The 18116-nt window shown below is 32.1% G+C and overlaps 1 protein-coding gene across 6 annotated transcripts in view; it reads right to left on the minus strand.

The window, feature by feature from the left end:
* Nucleotides 1-1460: 1460 nt before the first annotated feature.
* The window catches only part of LOC108749472 (atlastin), an 18910-nt gene continuing 2254 nt past the window's right edge, over nucleotides 1461-18116 (minus strand). Inside the window, exons 2-11 of one of the 6 annotated variants that reach the window (XM_018488224.1) lie at nucleotides 9651-9905; nucleotides 8813-8893; nucleotides 4897-5156; nucleotides 3942-4721; nucleotides 3597-3818; nucleotides 3288-3502; nucleotides 3139-3205; nucleotides 2993-3022; nucleotides 2316-2348; nucleotides 1461-2004 (exon numbers count right to left, since the gene is read on the minus strand). In XM_018488224.1, the coding sequence (XP_018343726.1) occupies nucleotides 1870-2004; nucleotides 2316-2348; nucleotides 2993-3022; nucleotides 3139-3205; nucleotides 3288-3502; nucleotides 3597-3818; nucleotides 3942-4721; nucleotides 4897-5156; nucleotides 8813-8893; nucleotides 9651-9905 (2078 nt within the window). In that variant the 3' untranslated portion in view covers nucleotides 1461-1869. Of the gene's footprint in view, nucleotides 2005-2315; nucleotides 2682-2992; nucleotides 3023-3138; nucleotides 3206-3287; nucleotides 3503-3596; nucleotides 3819-3941; nucleotides 4722-4896; nucleotides 5157-8812; nucleotides 8894-9650; nucleotides 9906-18116 lie in introns of all 6 variants that reach the window. The other 5 variants (XR_001939372.1, XM_018488227.1, XM_018488225.1 and 2 more) reach the window with 5 other exon arrangements.

Genomic DNA, 18116 nt, shown 5'->3' on the forward strand with positions numbered 1-18116 from the left:
TTTAAGAAATTCTATAAAATTAATAAATAAAATTTAGCACGGGACATAAGATCTCTTGTAAATTCAAAATTAAATTTTAATGGCACTTCCATAACCATGCGTTTCCGCTAAATTACTTTCTATTATCCTACATACACCCATTCTGTATAAAATACAATAAGATGACGAATATGGCTCCATGTTAATACAAAACTGTTTATTTACTTGTATCATTATATCTCAACTAGTAAAACAAATATATTAATCAGTGTAATATTTTTAAAGCTGCCTCTAATATTTATTAATAGAAATCGAAGACATCATTGTAAAGAATAATAATGTACTTTAAATTTTGAATCTAACGTGTGATAAAGTAGCAATTATATTTTGGTGTGCAAATGTGAGCTTATTTTTTTACATATGTCTTTATGAAGTAAATATTGCAAAATATAAACCACAAAAATAAATTATAGTGTTATTAAAACCACCACCAAGTACATTTATAATTTTTACTATATTAGAAAAAGTATAAAGTATTTTTTTTTTAAATAACGTATATATTTATTAATAAATTGTAATAATTATCTTTACAAAATTTTACAAGTCCAGTTTTATAATTAATTAATAAATTTCGTGTTTAAAAATTAGAATTCCATGCACGTATATAAATAAAAATAAATTTATTATACCCTATCAACTACATTATAGATCGAAATATATTAGCAATTCGCTTGGCAAGACTTGGTAGAGTTTTAATACACGCATACGTCAAATTGTATTATCAAAATTACTCATTGAACAAAATTCATTGGAAATAAAAAAGCTAGTGTTTTTTATATTTGCTAATCGTTTTTAGATAACACACATTATAAACCTGATAAATTTAATAATAATATTAATCAGTTTTATTGATAAATTAAAATAATGATATTAATCAGTTTTATTCAATGAGCAATATAGAAAATGGAGTCCAGCATATCTACACAAATTTGGTTACTATTAACAGCGTGTTGGTAATAAGACTTATATTACTCTTAAGTAGATTAATGTAATCGGGCAACTTCGAGATATTGCATTTAATAAAGTCATATACTACAGCAATATGGCGTATGAATATCTATATCGCAGTTAAATAAATTCTAAGTATTTTTATCACTTTTTTTTCGAACTATGTAGAATGTGTGAATAATATCGCGTGCAATATATACATCCTTTTATTAAACAATAGTCCAGTACAACTGATGTTACGCATTTCTGGCACGAATGAAATCTGAACTTCGTTAGTCCAAGCATATAAATAACACATAAAATAACAAAAACATAATGCAAAACATAATGCAATCCTTATTAAAATAAAAATTAACTGCAAAATGCACTTTAAATGTAATGGATTACTTCAACAGGAAAATTTTATATACTTAATGGAAACGAACGAAAAATTGTTACATAGGGACTTATTTTTTCCTATTTCTTAATATTTTTACAAATGCACTTTTCTACTTTTTGATAATTTGCAATAACTTTAAATATATTAACATCTCCATATTAAAACTTTCAGATCAAGCTACAATAATAGTATTTTTCACCAGTACAAGATTTTATTTTTACAACATCCATATCAAGGATATACTAGGCAATACTAGTAATCACACGATTTCCATCAATCTAATCGCTGTTTTATAATTAGAATACATTGTATATACATTCACAGTCATTTTCAAATTAATGCTTCCAAGCCATAATGTTTAATCCAGTTTTAAACAGAGAAAAAACTATTCATGGCGGTATGTCAAAACATCACGATATTGTAAAATTTGATTATGCCACTTAACATATAAGGATGCGATATTTCGATTCGTTTAAACGATTAGGATATTACGGGAATGAATGTTACAATAATTTAGGCTTGCCATTGGCAGTGACAGTGGCGTTCATTGTTGAATTCGTTACCGCTATTTCAGCAGCCTGTGCCACTGCTACAGACACGGACTTCTCCACAAATTGTTGGTAGAGTGGCTTCATGAACTGAACAAAAGTAAAAATCATTCTTTCCATCAAAACTGCACTATTTTATGACAATTATAATATGTGACACTGCATAATTGTGTTACTTCCAAAAATTTCGATATTTTTTTGTTGTTTTTTAGTTACGAGCAGCGTTTATTTTATGAAATTTAACGTATCAACATCGAAGAAGTATTAATAATTATAAGGAAGAAATAGATTTTTTGATTAAGCAGTTATGGATGTAATATTTGGAAATAGAAAGCTATGTAATCAGTGATTAATAGAGTTCAAAATTTGATTACATGTATTTATGTAGCCGAATGTCATACCTTTTCGAGATATTTGCTCCTGTTAGCACTCAGCTTATGACAGGAATAAAAAAAAGACAATAAAAAATAGTAATATTAATGGTTACGCTTTTATGAAACGGTTTTGGTTAGTAAGAAAGAAATGTGCAAAACATAGACGTGTAAGGAATATAGAAGACTTGAAGAAAGAAGCAATTTGGAATTAAAGATAATTAAAGACTAAAATTAGAAAAGAAGAAAAGCGTGTGATCAGATGTAGCCATGTCTGCGAAGATCGCGATAAGTAAAATGACATATAGGTATTGCAAATACAATTACGATAATGGACAGGATTAGGTATCTTAATGTATAAATTAATTTATAACAAAGATGAGCGCATAGCCAGACCTGTTGCAATAAAAAAATGTTAAATATTAATCGTTATTTGTTGTGTGTGAACATTAGTTTGTTAACAAACTATATTAATATGCAAAATATACATATATTATGACAAGTGCTGCTTGTATGTAACATATAAAAACAGATATAAATTTTATGTGTGTGATTTTAGTGAACATTTAAATATTTTAGGAACATTTTATGCTACTAATTTTAACATATTTTTCATGATTAATATTTTAGATCATGACCAAGTACATTAAAAATGAGTACATTAATAAACGTTTAATAAACTAATAAGGGAATAAAAAAATCTCTACCTTTCTCAAATATCGTTTTTCATTAGTACACTGTGAACATATAATCTTTATCAGAAAGGTGTTATATGTATCCATACGATAAAATTCAAAACGGATACACAGAGAAAATAAGGAATCTTAATTTTTAAGAAGATACTTGTACTTACATTTTCCCATATCTTACTGGCTAAGTCATCTATTTGTGTCCCAATTTCTCTAAATTCTCCACTATACCTAAATATCCAAACAAAAATGATATTCAGAAATTCTGATTGTAGGATAATAGGAAATTGAAACAAATACAATATTTTAATACCTTATATATGCCCATAAGACAAGTGTGAGAAGGCCAACACCCATAATAAGATTACATACATTCGCTATTGTGTACAGACCAACAAGACCAAATATTCCGGATAAAATATACATAGTAACGGCAATTGCGAAAAACACTGCTGGCGTCCGTGCTGCTTTAAAAATATTTTTGCTCTCATTATGCGCTTTAAATTGCAAGAAAGCGTCATCCATGTCCTATATTGCAAAAGAAAAATAATTTATAATGAAGTAAATATTCAATAAAAAAAAATAGAAAAACTACAGTAGTTAATTAAATGTGCATTTTTACCTTAATTAATTTTTCCATATATATTTGACTGAATTCTTCTCCGCCCATCTTTCGTTTATTCTGGAATTGACGAAGAGCTGTGTCCATACAATGTTGATGTTCAGATTCTAAGTGAGCGGTTGCTAAAAACGGTTTCGCTCCACCGCACACGGTCTCCATCATCTGAAGGTACAAATCCTTAGCTTCTGCTACAGCGGTTAAGTTATTAGCTTCCGCTGTGGCCTGTAAATGCAAAACGCAATTACTGCAGTTTAAATGATTACTCGTTCCAGTTGAATAAAACAAAAGATCGACTTATAAACAAAAACCGCAAATTGTAGAAGCACACCGTTAAATTATACGTACCACAAGCATACTTTTCGGTTCGGGAAGTTCATCTCCCTTATAAAGATTGATATAACTTTTGAAATATTCCAACAAATCTTTCGCTTTCACGACCTGGCCGTTGATCTTTTTGGTCACTAGATTTTCCGGCGCCAGTATCATTGGTATAAGCACTTTTAACTGTTTCTTAAACTCGGTCTGTATCTCAGATAATCTACCATCGAATTTCGGATTCGTCGCGATCTCTAAACCGGGATGTGGCATGAGGAAACATGATATATCCGAAAAACAAGACTTGATATGCTTTCGCAAGCTTTGCAATTCCGCATGCTGCCTGTCGGAAATCTCCAGTCTTTTGTCGAGCAATTTCTTTCCACCATTTGCGCCGTAATCGGCCTCATACGGATAAACCCAGTCTCTGACTAAGAACTGTAGTCTCTGGAAAGGTGTACTATCAGAGCTCTCTAGCGCCAATCTGCCATACTCGGTGAACAGTTGTAGATGCTGAAGATCGTCTTCCTGAATATTTTGCGACAGGTTGTATATTTGCACGGAGGATAGCATTGTACTCAATGCGAACACTGTCGCGCAATCCCGCACCGTTGACTGACTGTCGAAAGCGCCTTGAGTGTCCATAAGAATCACGGCGATCTCTTCACCATTCGCCAAGGTAGCGGGATAAACCTTCGACCACATCAATATTCCTGTAGTATCCCTCTCGGAACCACCTCGCCATGAAAAACCACTTAATGGCTCGTCTTCGGCGCCCAACCAGGAATCGGTATTATTTTGTAATGTATACTATTGATCGAAGTGATGCATATGGTCATATTTATCCAATAATATTTTGTGTCGATTGATGAAAAGTATACATGAAATAATACAAATTTAATAAGTATCTATGTATATGTAATTCTTTTTTAATTTAGACATCGACAATTAAAGTAACAGTCAATCAAGCTTGAATATCACCTACCTTGTTGTTCATGTAACGAAGAAAAAAGTCAAGAAGGAAACTTTTGCCTTTCCTGAAGGCACCAGCAACAGATACTACAACCACACTTCTATCTTTTACGTCGTCATGTAGGAGAATTTCTGACAATGCAGCTTCATCTAATTCAAAGGTATGATCTGGATGGGCAAGTACTACTTGAACAGGCTGCCCACCATCCACGTCTTGGATCTGTCCGTTTTTCAGGGAGAGCCTTTCTATCCGATCGAGATTTCCTAGATAATCTGCAAAAGAAAACTAGACTAAAAATCTGTTACAGACAATGGATAATAATAAATAATAATAAATATTGAAGAATTGAAAGATTCAAGAAAAAAATATATTTCATTATTTTATCTTTATCAGTAATAACGGAGCATCTAAAAAATAAATTGTTTCTTTTTAAGTTATAAAATTTAAACAGTATCATATCGATACTTCGTTGCCCAAAAAAAGTATAAGGAACAAAGATACAGCGAAAAATGTATACAAAGTAATGTTTTATTATGTTTTAATACCAGTCAAGTACAGAAGTGGATTTCAGGTGTAATTTATTGCATATGGCATGAAAATAAGTCTAAGAATAAAACCGCCGCCGGTTATGTATCTTGACCTATGACATGTGCCTGAAATTAACTGTAAGACTGACTGAGAATTTAAATCACTAATGGAAACGGCAGGCTAACTGAGTAGAAAATCAAATGTAAACCGCAGAAAGACTGTATTGTTAAATATTTCATCGGCATTTCATAAAAAAATTATACAATTATTCGCAATTAATGTCTTTTTCAAATCTAAAAAGTCTAAGATAAAAGTTATCCGTTGTAGACTTAACTTTTAGTTATCACACTTTAGTCACGGTCACACTATTACCACACTAGTGCGAATTTGGCTTTACTATTTTTCATCATATGTAATTTTGAAACGAAAAAAGCAAAAGTAGTTCAATTATATAGTTTTTTAAAGTAAAATTTTCCTGGGAACCCATTGGTAATAATAAAATTAACCAGAAACAATATTTTATTGCAAGAAATTGTTAATTAAGAAAGTAATAAATTGAAAAGTGAACTTTTTTCAAAAATTGCTGATGCGAAGTTGCACTAGTGTGGTAACTGAGGGTTCATTATATTATATATATGTTATGATCTAATAAATAAATAATATTATCATGTATTATCTATGTAATAAAATAAAGATTTTTAAATCTTGTTAATGTATTATTTTTTTAATTTAAGTGCAATAGATTTCTCTTTAAAGTGCTGTTTTCTAGTAAACGTGGAAAAAGTTGAGTTCTCCATTAAAAGAAGTGATACGAGGAATACCGTTATGATACAAAGATAGAATACCAAGCTTTCAACTAAACTAGATGAAGCGAAACAAGAAATGCTTGTTCTCAAAATTACTACTGTGTAGTATAATAAGCTAACTGTTGGAATAACTGTCGTTATTCGTGTCATGAGATCAGTAATATTTACACGATAAAACATTCTGGGAAATTATAAGAAACCTCCATTCTACTACTTACGTTTTTTTTGCTGAATAATAGATTGATGTTTATCAGAATGTATAAAAAATTGTGTTTTAAATTGCTATTTATATATTTCAAATAATCTTTATTGTCCAATTACTTTTATTATTCTTTTGACTTTTGCGCATTTAAAAAATAATTTCAAGTTTTTCTTAATAATAAATTTCTTACAATTATACCTGTCACAATATTTAATTTTCAAATAATAAAGCGTTAGGCTTGTACGAAGAAATTGATTTCATCATATCTTCACACACAATTTTTATTAACGATATCAAAAGATATTATGAGAAACTAAAGTTTGATAATCAATGATAATCAGTAATTGGATAATTAACAAGAATCTATAGAAGCACGTTATTTACATTTTTTGTCATATTTTTCTGATTATTTTGAAATACGATAAAATTTTCATTGGTATACGGTGATGAGCAACAAGTTCGCGAAATGATAGATAGGAATAATTAATAAAATATAATAATAATATAATTTAAATAAAGTTGCATATTTTTTTAGACATTTCCAACTTTGACAATACATTGATAATATCGTGTTATATGACAGTCGACGTTTTCAGTGACATCGCATGATATGCTTCGTCATACTAAAGGCAACACATCACACTCGATTTATGCACGATATCTTCAATATTCGTTTCATTCGTTACTTCTTTTATATCCGATGACTTTACGTTTTTATCGATCTTGCTTACGCAATAATAACTTCTCAGTTAAGAATGCTGCAAGATTTCAAACAAATTATAAAAATACTAAAGAATGTTCGATCGCATTTACGTCAGCACTGCTGCCAAATTATTTCAGGAGTTCTGAGATATTTATATAAGTATTGTATTTATTATCGTTGATTTCACGTTAAAAGATGCGCGAACCGTATGTGATATCTACTAATATTCATATTAAATTACGAATATTTTAGTAAGATCAAGATACATTTTTAATTGCAAATAAGATTGCGTTCAGATCGAGACCGACACAGTCTTATATTGTTTACAATAAAACATCGTTTCTTTCAACAACCTGCGATTATGTATTGTGTGAACGAACAATCAATTGTACTCGTGTGGATGCCAATTCTATGATATATTTTCCTTCTTTCTACGTTTCTACTTGCACAACAGATTTTTACGTCATTGTTATTTATGTATAGTCTACGCATCGTCTAATCTCCATGAATTCGCCTTTCACAATCATAAAAATTATTACTGCGTTACAGCAGTAAATACAAGGTCATGGATTTCCTGTCTGGAAATGGCAAAAAAAGGGAACAGACCAATTAAATAAAATGACAGAAAGGATTGAATAAAAAATAACAGAGAAATAACGCTGTTAGGAACATGATAATATTCAAAACATTTTACGGATTATTTTAGTTTAATTTTATTTATCATACGCAAATATCTTTTCCGTATAATTTACTGCAGGTTAAAATGTTGGGTTTTAATTTGAGAATACGTGAATAAATCAAACTAATAAACATCTAAAATTCCTCATGTAAACACATCGAAGTAACTTTCTCAATAAAAAAGAAATGTAAAAATAACACGTCATTATTAAAATGTGTTCAATGGAGTTATCGTTAATAATTAATCTTAATAACAGACAATAGTATAAAGAAATTAAATTTAATGAAATACTTGTATCACATTGATCGTTTATATGTAAAGTACAGCACTTTGCGATTTTCAGACTTCTCGTGATTTAATAATATTGCATCCTTTCCTTCGAATCCTGAAATACATGCTACCGAGATATTACAAGGACTCACGTGAATTTAAAAGAACAAGACGGCTTTTGCCGCGAATGATTTGAAAAAGTTATAAATTCTAGGTAAAAAACTCGAACCTCTCGCAAGAATCCCAAGAAGAACTCGAGTAGTGCCTAGAAAGCTACTGATAGAACTTCATGCAGAAATTTTATTCCGATCCAGCGAGACTATCTAACGAGTCAACAAGTCGCTTTTGTTGGTTTTCTTTCGTGCACAAAAGAAAAGACTTTTATTTACTAGAAAAAAAGGACTCTTGTATGCGCGTAAAAATCGGTCATGGTTTCGAAATTCATACGAAATCGTTACATTTTTAGGTTTTTAGCGATACATGGCGACTGTGATCAGTGATGCGATTTACGAACAAGAAAAGGTGGAGAGACGAGTTAACGGACAAACGATTTTAAGAGAGCAGTCGAACAAAACTTGTCTTGTAATCCATTTCTTGTAATAATTATAAACTTCAATCTCGATTTAATTTATTATATTCTTTATCTTTTTTTAATTCTTAGAACTAAAAAGAGACAAAGAGTTATCGAATCGAAATTAAAATTAAACTAAATTGATAGAAATAAACATTAGTCAACTCACCCATATTTTCGGTTGTTTTATGCTGTTGTCGTGGTACACGGTTCACGTTCTCGTCGAGGGTCGTCATCGGGGCCTTCTCGGCTGGAAATAAATTTTTAATATGTTTAGATCATTGTTTTAATCATTATCATGTTTGTGCTTTGTGTAAAATCCACTTTCAACTACTAACCCTTCGTCTACAATTTGAGTCTTTTTTGGCACATACAAGCAAGATTTCACTCATAAATTTCTCTAAACTAAAGGAAATTAGAGTCCGATTCCCCTGTTAAAATATTTTGTTAGTAATAAAGTATTATGTAATAGACGTTGAAAAAAGTAATTTCGAGTTTTCCCGCATTTTTTGAAAGCCTAGAATAGTAAAAAAAAAACTTGAGATGGATAAAAAAAGACTCAGATTGCAAACGAAGGGAATCAAAATTTAATTACTGAGAGTTAAAAACATAATTAAAATCAGAAGGTGAATCTTGATTACATAGATTTAAAATCAATAATGATTCACTGATATGTTCTTATCTAGGCTCTTAATAAATTTGTAAACATGAAGAAAACATAAATGTGTCTATTGTAAATAAATGCAGTTGTTAAAACCAATGTGTTTCGCGAAGATAACTGGAAAGAAAGCAAAATAAAAATTTATTTTATTGAATTTTTTAATGAGATTTTTAAATTTTCCTCAAATTGAATATTATCTATATGAAAAATTAATTTTAAGAATAAAATACTAAAAGAAAACAAATCCAACGAAAAATCGGGAAACACTAATTCAAATAGTTTCATGGATCAAGCACCGAGTCAGTCGATAAGATAATTGTGTCAAAAAATCATCTGACAAACTAACTCGGCTTCTGCTGTGATTCCACAAATACGCTACGTTGTGCGCCATTCCCGAAATTGGAATTGTGAGCCGTCGTCACATTTGCGGTCTGCTGCATCCTCGTTCTAGGCGGCCTCGCCGGTTCCTTCGGTACATCCGACCTTTCCGACGGCCTTGACCCAGAAGGGTGGTCGTTGTGCCGCTTCCGTCTCGGCGTTACGAATTTTCTCTCGGCCATATCATCGACTTTCACATTCGTCACCGAATCGACACGACGCTCAACAAAATCGAAACGAACGCGAATTAAATATATATCAGGGAAAAACACTCGAACGCGACGCGAAGATCCACTGTGCACACACGATACTTGGGTACTAAGTCCGCGAGGAGAGCCAGACTAGAAATATCCCGTTCGCTGATGGTCGGTATTCTTGAGGCCGTGCCGTGACGGCGAACCTCGCGAGTTGGCAGCATCCCACGAGTGACGATGCCACACCGACAGAAATCAACTGACACAATCGCAAAAACGTAGTGGGGCACCACATACATAGGCGGCAAGAGAATTTTCTTCAAATTAATGCATATGTGTGCGAAGTTTAACTAAACAGTTTCTCGCGTCACTTGGAGAACTCTCAAGTTGTATGCTCGAAAAATACTTGGTAAATAAATATTTTATTCATACCATTAATGTGAATTTATTTTCAGTCAGTGACAAAAAGAAAGAGTCTCTCACATTATATATAGCTAAAGATTCTAACATTTTTTTAAATTCTGACATTTTTTTAATTATTTTAAAAAACTGCATTCTTAATCATAGAGTACTCTTTTTGTTACTTATACTTGCAACATCTCATATTATTTTTGTACAAATTAATCTTTTTTATTGCAATAAATGTACAGATCTAATTAAATGATACTAAATTTTTGTAATTACGATTCTAAAGTTTTCCAAGATACAAATGATGCACTGATGCAGTTTCCTGGTGACGACGCCGATGGAAATATACAGTCGCTTCATTTTTATGTTGGAAGTGGGGATAGAAGCTGGTATGAAAAATGCAAGACGGTATAAGATAAAATGACGATGTTATCGACGTCTTTGCGTTAAGATGCCGTCTAGTTTTGTTCGTCATATGGATAAGAGTGGCGATTGGTCGGAGAAAACGAGTGCAATTAGTCATAAAGGAAAATAAAATGGCTGTGATCAAACATCTGTTCAAAAGATAACGTCAAAAGATAACGTTTTATAATTTTAAAGTACCTAATATTGTCGAGTATTGATCATCGTGAAACAATTATGTAATGTGAAAAAATATTATAACATGTTTGATAAATTTTATTTTATGTGCCATAGCATGATTATACAAGTCTATCAAAAGAGTAAACAAAACAAGGTAAAATTTATCCTAAAAGAAAATGTAATATAAAAAATATACTTTTATTATGTATCCAGCATTAGCAAATAATATTGCTGTGAATGAAAGATCAGAAGTTTAATCAGGTAAATGAAAATAATATATGTTTTGTATAAACAAGAATATAAGGAAAATTTAATAAAAATTATGTATTAATGATTGTAAAATGAGCAAGTTTAAAAGCTTCTAAGTGCAGCATAATAACAATAACTTAATTGAACACTGCCAGCGGCAATAAAATTATCATTGAAACTGATTACAAAGAAGCAATTGCTGACGTTATTTCTATAATATATCTTTCAGAAAAACATTTTGCTATAATACGTGTTTATTATATTATTTCTACTAATAGAGCAGCAACAAGGATCAAGGTTACTTAGGTAGATGTGGAAAATAATAATTACACCGAGAAAAATGGTCTGGTTGGATTAAATAGTAATTCTGGTGAAAAATAAATAACAAATTAGGATTTTTTGGTTAAGACTATTAGAATTCTAGTTGAGATAACTAAGAATTCTAATTAATATAATTATTCTGATAAAAATACGAATTCTAGTAGATTTTACTAAAAATATTATATCAACAAGAATTTCGGTTATCTCAACTAAAATTCTAATAAATTTAATCAGAAATTTCTGATTCGTCTATTTTCAACCAGAAATTTTTTTCATTGCAATAATAATTACATAAAAATTAACATAATTAAGCATATTTTTCAATTACATATATATAATTTGTTATTCGTATCTATATTAAAATGAGTTTTGACAACATAGCTGTGTGCAAAACGATTCATAATAATCGTTTCTAATTGCAACGTTTCACGAAAAAATTATAACGAGATGTAAAAGTAGATTGAAAATAGCAGAAAATAATTAATATAAATTATTTAAAAAAAAACTTAATACAATAAAATAATGTAAAAAAGTTTTCATCTTATTTTTAATCAATTTAGACTTTTACACAGAAAATTACACAGAATTAATACAACTTTCGGGCGAAGAATAATTAGAATAATCAATTGATAAAATAATTAAACAAGACTAGAAAATCTGTAATTAGTGACGTAATATAAAAACGCATTGTGCACGTTGATTAATATTATTTTTTGTGTATCATGCATGTACCTTGGACTTTCTTGACCTTTGGATCGTTTTACAGACAGCTTTTTGCATAGATTCATGACGTACGTGGCTAGTATCATTGCACGAACTGTAGAAGAAATAACGAGCTTAAGTTTAATTTAGAAACGGACACGAATAATTTCGTACACTCGCATTTGAGTACGCCAACTGGGAAGAAGTTCGCGCCATATGTCGCAAATATTGGCACTGCATCCTTGCGAAACTTTTAAGCGATGCCTCATAAATGTTATAAGTAGAAATTATGAAGAACGTAATAGATGGATAATATAATACCGTCGCGATTTGAATATTCATTAAAACTATGCTCAAATATTTACATATTATCTTATCTTAAAAAAATATCTTACATACATTATAATGTATTACATACGTTATGAAACATTACAATGGCAACTTTGAATACGTCGTTCATATTAAAAGGATTGAATAAAAATAAAGTCTTCCACTGTATTTTGCAATGATTTTAGATTTCCCAAGAATATATAAGACATAAATATTTTTAAAATAATTAATAACAAAATATTATTTATTTTATAATATTTAAAGAGAAAGAGATAAAGCTTATACGGATACTCAGATTTATTTCCGGAAAGGATAAGTTTAGTTTTAAGCTCATATACGTCGGATAGTTTCCTCTGCCTTCAAGAATACTTCTCGACATTACGCGTTGCTTTTCTACTTTGAGCGATTGTTAAACCGCACTGCCGATTTACGAGCTAGGTAACGTTGTCGAAGCAAACATAATCAAAGTCAGTGGCTACCATGAGAATTTTACCAATGAGGATTTTAGATCGATACTCGATTTGCACGGGTGGTAAACCATGAAGTTAACGATCGCAATGAGTGTTACACGTGGAATTACGACGTGCTTTCCTAAGATATTTATTTTATGAAGGTATATCCTCCCCACTAGAGCATTTACACTGTGCGGAGGCAAATGTTTTACGACAAATGAGGGTTTACCGTGAGAAGGAAAAGCCGAATCGGCGAACGAAAAAGAAATAAAAAATCGCCTCCTCTCCCTCCCACCCGTATAAACGAACGAGAGTGAGTTAGGATTATTGTGACTCCTTCAGACATCTCGGTTATCGTTAATCCCGCACGCGATACTATCCGGTACGGAGTTTATTTATATTTCTATCTCCGCATATATGCCAAGCGTAACCGCAACTCCCGAAGTTTATATGCAAAACCGTATGCAGTTTGGTTATGAGCTCTACAACGGTCTGAAAGGTTTCCATCCGCTCGATTTTGCGAGTTACGGCCGGTAAATTCTTAAATCTTCTCATGGCTAACGTTACGCTGAATGAAATAAGATATCTTTCTATCGAAACGTTATTCCATCGTATTACGTCATCGAATGTGTTAATTTTTAATCAATAAAAATCTAGTAATTAAAATTTAATAGCTCAAATTTATCAGAAAAACTTTAATGATTAAAACGATCTGAGATAATATAATTTCTCATCGTTGATTTGGTTACTTTGATGCAATTTGTAAGAAGCGAATTACCTTTTAACGATTTTACAAGAAAATAAAATCGCGATCGAACGTATCCCAGGTGGTAATTATGGAAGACACATTATTAATATATTGTAATACGAGTACACTTTGCGACGATAGGTTTTATTGCAATTTCCAGGTAACTGACTCGCATCATATACGTATAGAGTACCTTGTATAGAAATTCAATATCATTGAACTTTCCTCTTCTAAAGGCCATACTTTATAAAATTACCGGGATAAGTTGGCCCGTGCACGTTCTCTCTCACGTCGTGCGAGAAAAAAAAAAAATAAAAAAAGTATGCCTCGTCATGCCATATGCAATTGCACTTACGCTCATTTTTATTACGAACCCCGACTAACTTGATTGCATCGTTGCGTAGGTTATGAGAGAAAATGGCAGAGAGAAATACGCGCGGATGTCTAAAAAATGCCATGATCGCGTTTTAGAGAGCCCCGAGATTGCGGTGTCGGTTATGCTTACAAACGCGAGGTTCACTCTTTTATTTTACGATCTCAATGCAGCGCGTCGCCATTCAGAACTTTGAATACAAAACGTCATCGCGTATGAGGACATAAAAATTCTTTATAGACTACACGGACATGCAAACCATCTTGTTAAATCCTTAAACTTGATCCCTTGCGAAAAGCTTTCTTTCTTTCTGCTATGGAAAGAACGATTTTATTGAAGTATCTAAAAACTTAGGTACTCACAAAAAAAAATAATTTTATTGCTAAGAGAAGTAATTACTCAATTTACTTTTTTTTCTATTAAGTTACAGTCATCTTTAACAAAGAATATTTTCTTGATAATAATCTTCAAATATTTTATTACAAATTAAAAAAAAAATCATTAATAATTACTCGAAACAAGAATTAATTTTCTTTTAATGAATATTATATAAATGAGAAAGAGAGAGAGAGACAGAGATCAAAGAAGCAACTTTATACAATAAGCACATCAAATTTATTTTAATTTAATAATCTTGAACCGACTGAAGTATTAAACTTGCTAGAATTGAAAATAGATTTGATGTGGTAAACTAACGATAGATTTGCGAATACATAAACTTTTGAAATACTCGAAACAAGTAACTATTATTTTCATATAGTACGTATTTTTCTGTGTGTAGATGTAGATCTGAGAGTAATTTTGTTGGATCATTAAAATAATTACGTCGGAAACACAAGCATGATAAACAATGCTGCAAAAAGTTTAGACATTCTATCAACCGGCTTGAGAATTCAACACAGTTATTTTGCTGGTCTAACAAAATTATTTCCAGATTTGTATCGAGCTAAATTTTTAAATACTTCAGCATAATTGTTCTTCCCATATGGATCTCGATTAATGGCACACTACCGATTGGCTTCCGATTCATCTGACTGAATAATGCAAGTCTAATTAGCGAAGTGCACAACGCGAGAGCGCTCGATGAATCCGACTCGAGCGGAGATATGCAGTTTACATATTAAGTATGTATACGCGCGTATTGACGCGCCGAGAACTAGCATTCGCGTTGGCTCGATCGTCAGACCTCTCATCAACCAATTGACATCCTTTGTATAACTTTACTTTATACAGCTCAAATTATTACGGCTTGAACAAGGATGTAAATTGACGTGAAATGTACCTGCATTATTTTCAAAATTAGATTTTTTTCCCCCCTCATTTTTTCTAGTGTACACAATGGCGTATAGGTTTTGCCTAATTAAGACATATCACGCCCACTTAAAAAGAGAATGATTGCTAATCAGCGGTGAAAATGTAGCGACGTGCGTGTTATTAGCTGAAGAGTATAGTACCAGTTATAAGCGGATGCGAGAGAAACTCTAAAGAAGAAACACAAGCTTAGTCATCAGGAAGGAGAAAAAAAATCGTTACGATCGTACATGATCACGTGTCTGAAAGTCATAGATAGCAGAATCGAGCACGTATAGCACACGCAGTGGAAACTTTTCCGTCGTCCGAGCTTAATCGCAGTCTCCAAGTCCCGCTAGATTTATATAGAGAAAGAAACGCTTCGTCGTGGTTACGAGAAGAGAAAGGTGACACGTCCCGCAGGTGGACGGCGAAGTACCACAGGAATCAACTTCAATTAACTCGGTGAATTGTCTCGGGCTTCGCCGGCGCGCGCCCATGTACGATGTAACGCCGGACTTCCGCCTAATTTATCGCGGGCGGCTCAGAAATTTATTGTTGAGGCGTTGTTCCCGTCCGGCGACGGACCGTCGTAAACTATCGGGAAAGCGGGGCCCTGGGCTCGTTTCCATCGGACGTGCATACACAGCGCAAGCAAAGCTATCGATGCTATTCAATAAAACACGCGCCACGTCGGGCTGAATAGGCGTATTCGCCAATATGCGACTCTCATTTCCCATCCCGGAACGGCATATACACGTGTGTGCGTGCGTGTTATTAGAGCGTTGCTTTGAACGTGCTGACGCGCTTTTCCCATTCAATATATTGTCGCGCGGATTTCATTTAATGCGGAATAATATTACAATTTCCTATTGTAAGAAAGGCATCGCCAGCGAGACAATAATTTACGAGAGAGAGAGAGAGAGAGAGAGAGAGAGAGGGGGGGGGGAAGAGAAAAAAGTGCATCGGATTTCTCTGCATTAACGCAAAAAAAAAATTGCATTTGCTAATTTCGCAACAAGAGACGGAAACACGTATACGTGGCTCGTCACCGGATTAAAATGACACGCCGATTTTAAAAAGAGCAACTTCGTTATTAATGTACAAACCCAACGTTTTCGCGTTTCCCTCCGCCCACGTTGTTTGTCGTCCTTTGATACTTTTTAATTCTGAAAATCAAATCAGTCGATGCCAGCGGATTCCCTGCAACCTGATTATCCGCGTCGCTCTCTTTCCTGTACGTTTGCTTTTGTTTTCTGTTACTTCAGTAATATATTTTTTCAGTGATGGAATAAAGTTTTTGGAACATAACGCTAATGTCTGTAGCGAAGTGATATGATTGAATTATTAATTTTACGATAAAAATTTAGAAAGTTACGATCTCATCTACAATCACACAATGACCGCAGATTAATTAAAACGCGTTATAAGTAAATCAATATTGATAACCCAGACAATCTTTTGTAATTCTAAAGTTTCCAACGCGAAAAGAAGTAGAATTATTTATCGCGTATTATTAAAAAATTTATAAAGTTGCGAGTATAAATTTGTAAAATAGATTCAGCAGTAATTAATTATTTTTTTCTTTAAAGAAACAAGACTCAGTGTTACGTAGTATTACTTTTGCAATATAACATATATCTCTATATAATATATATTTAATTACTTTCTTCAAAGTCGTTAACCTTTGAGTGAGTATAGATGAGACGGCTGCAATTACCTAGCTATAGTTTTCTTTAAAATTTGGAAAAAAAAAAATAAAAAGAATTGTTCAAATGACGAGAAGTATTAACGTTCACTATTTTTACGTTTCTTTATGGTCTCTATCTCATAAAGATATAACTAATGTAAAATTATCTTTACAGCGTCCCACTGATCTACGTATCTTTAAATTACCTACCTACTAAAATTCACAATACATCATTATCTACCCAAAGGTAGATAGCACTATGTCCAAAATCAGGACGTAAGACGTAATTTTTAAATGTCTTTTTATATATCATATCATAACACGTCTCAGGCCGGGTTCCACTAATAGAAGATTAATTTTAATCTCGATTTAACTTACTGTTCATCTTTTTCTAATTCTTAGCCTTAAAGGTGTTTTTAAGAAATCTTTAAGACGTCTTGTGCTAGATCCACAACCTTGCTTTAAAAGGCCATAAGCCGTAAGTTGTAAGTGACGATATCGGCCACAGAACTTATGCTTTTAGGCCGTAAGAATTGGATTTTACTCAATTTGCTTAAATCTAACGATTAAAGCCTAAAAAAACTGCGCAAAAACAGTTTAAAGAAATTATCGTCACTTAATCTCTTTCGACTTATGGCTTAAAGCCTCTTAAAGCAAGGTTGTGGACCGAGCATTATATTCTCATTTTGAACGCGTGTGCTGTTTAGATAAAGATTAAAGGTCACGAAGAAATTTCTTAATAAAATTCATTCATAAATTTCTTGATAACCTTTAATTTTTAGGTACATATTTGTGAAACTGGATCTTAAAGTATATACATCAATGTAGAAAGCAACACGTAACCGGAAACAGAAATCAGAAAGTATAAAATAACGCGTTTCTTGCACTGTGTCTATTTCCTGATTTCGCTCCGACTTTACATCGTGTTCTAATTTTATCCGATCAATCGCAATTTGCCGTCGAGATGCTATTCGTGCTTATACGACAATCGTTGCATGATTAAAAAGATTGTTGTATACAGTTGGAATGTTATTACATCAGTATTAGGCTTTTCCTTTTCTCTCCAGGAAGAAAGAAAGATGAACTGATGCAAAA

The sequence above is a fragment of the Trachymyrmex septentrionalis genome, unplaced genomic scaffold, assembly GCF_001594115.1.
Source record: "Trachymyrmex septentrionalis isolate Tsep2-gDNA-1 unplaced genomic scaffold, Tsep1.0 scaffold29, whole genome shotgun sequence".
NCBI classification, from domain to species: Eukaryota; Metazoa; Arthropoda; class Insecta; order Hymenoptera; family Formicidae; genus Trachymyrmex; species Trachymyrmex septentrionalis.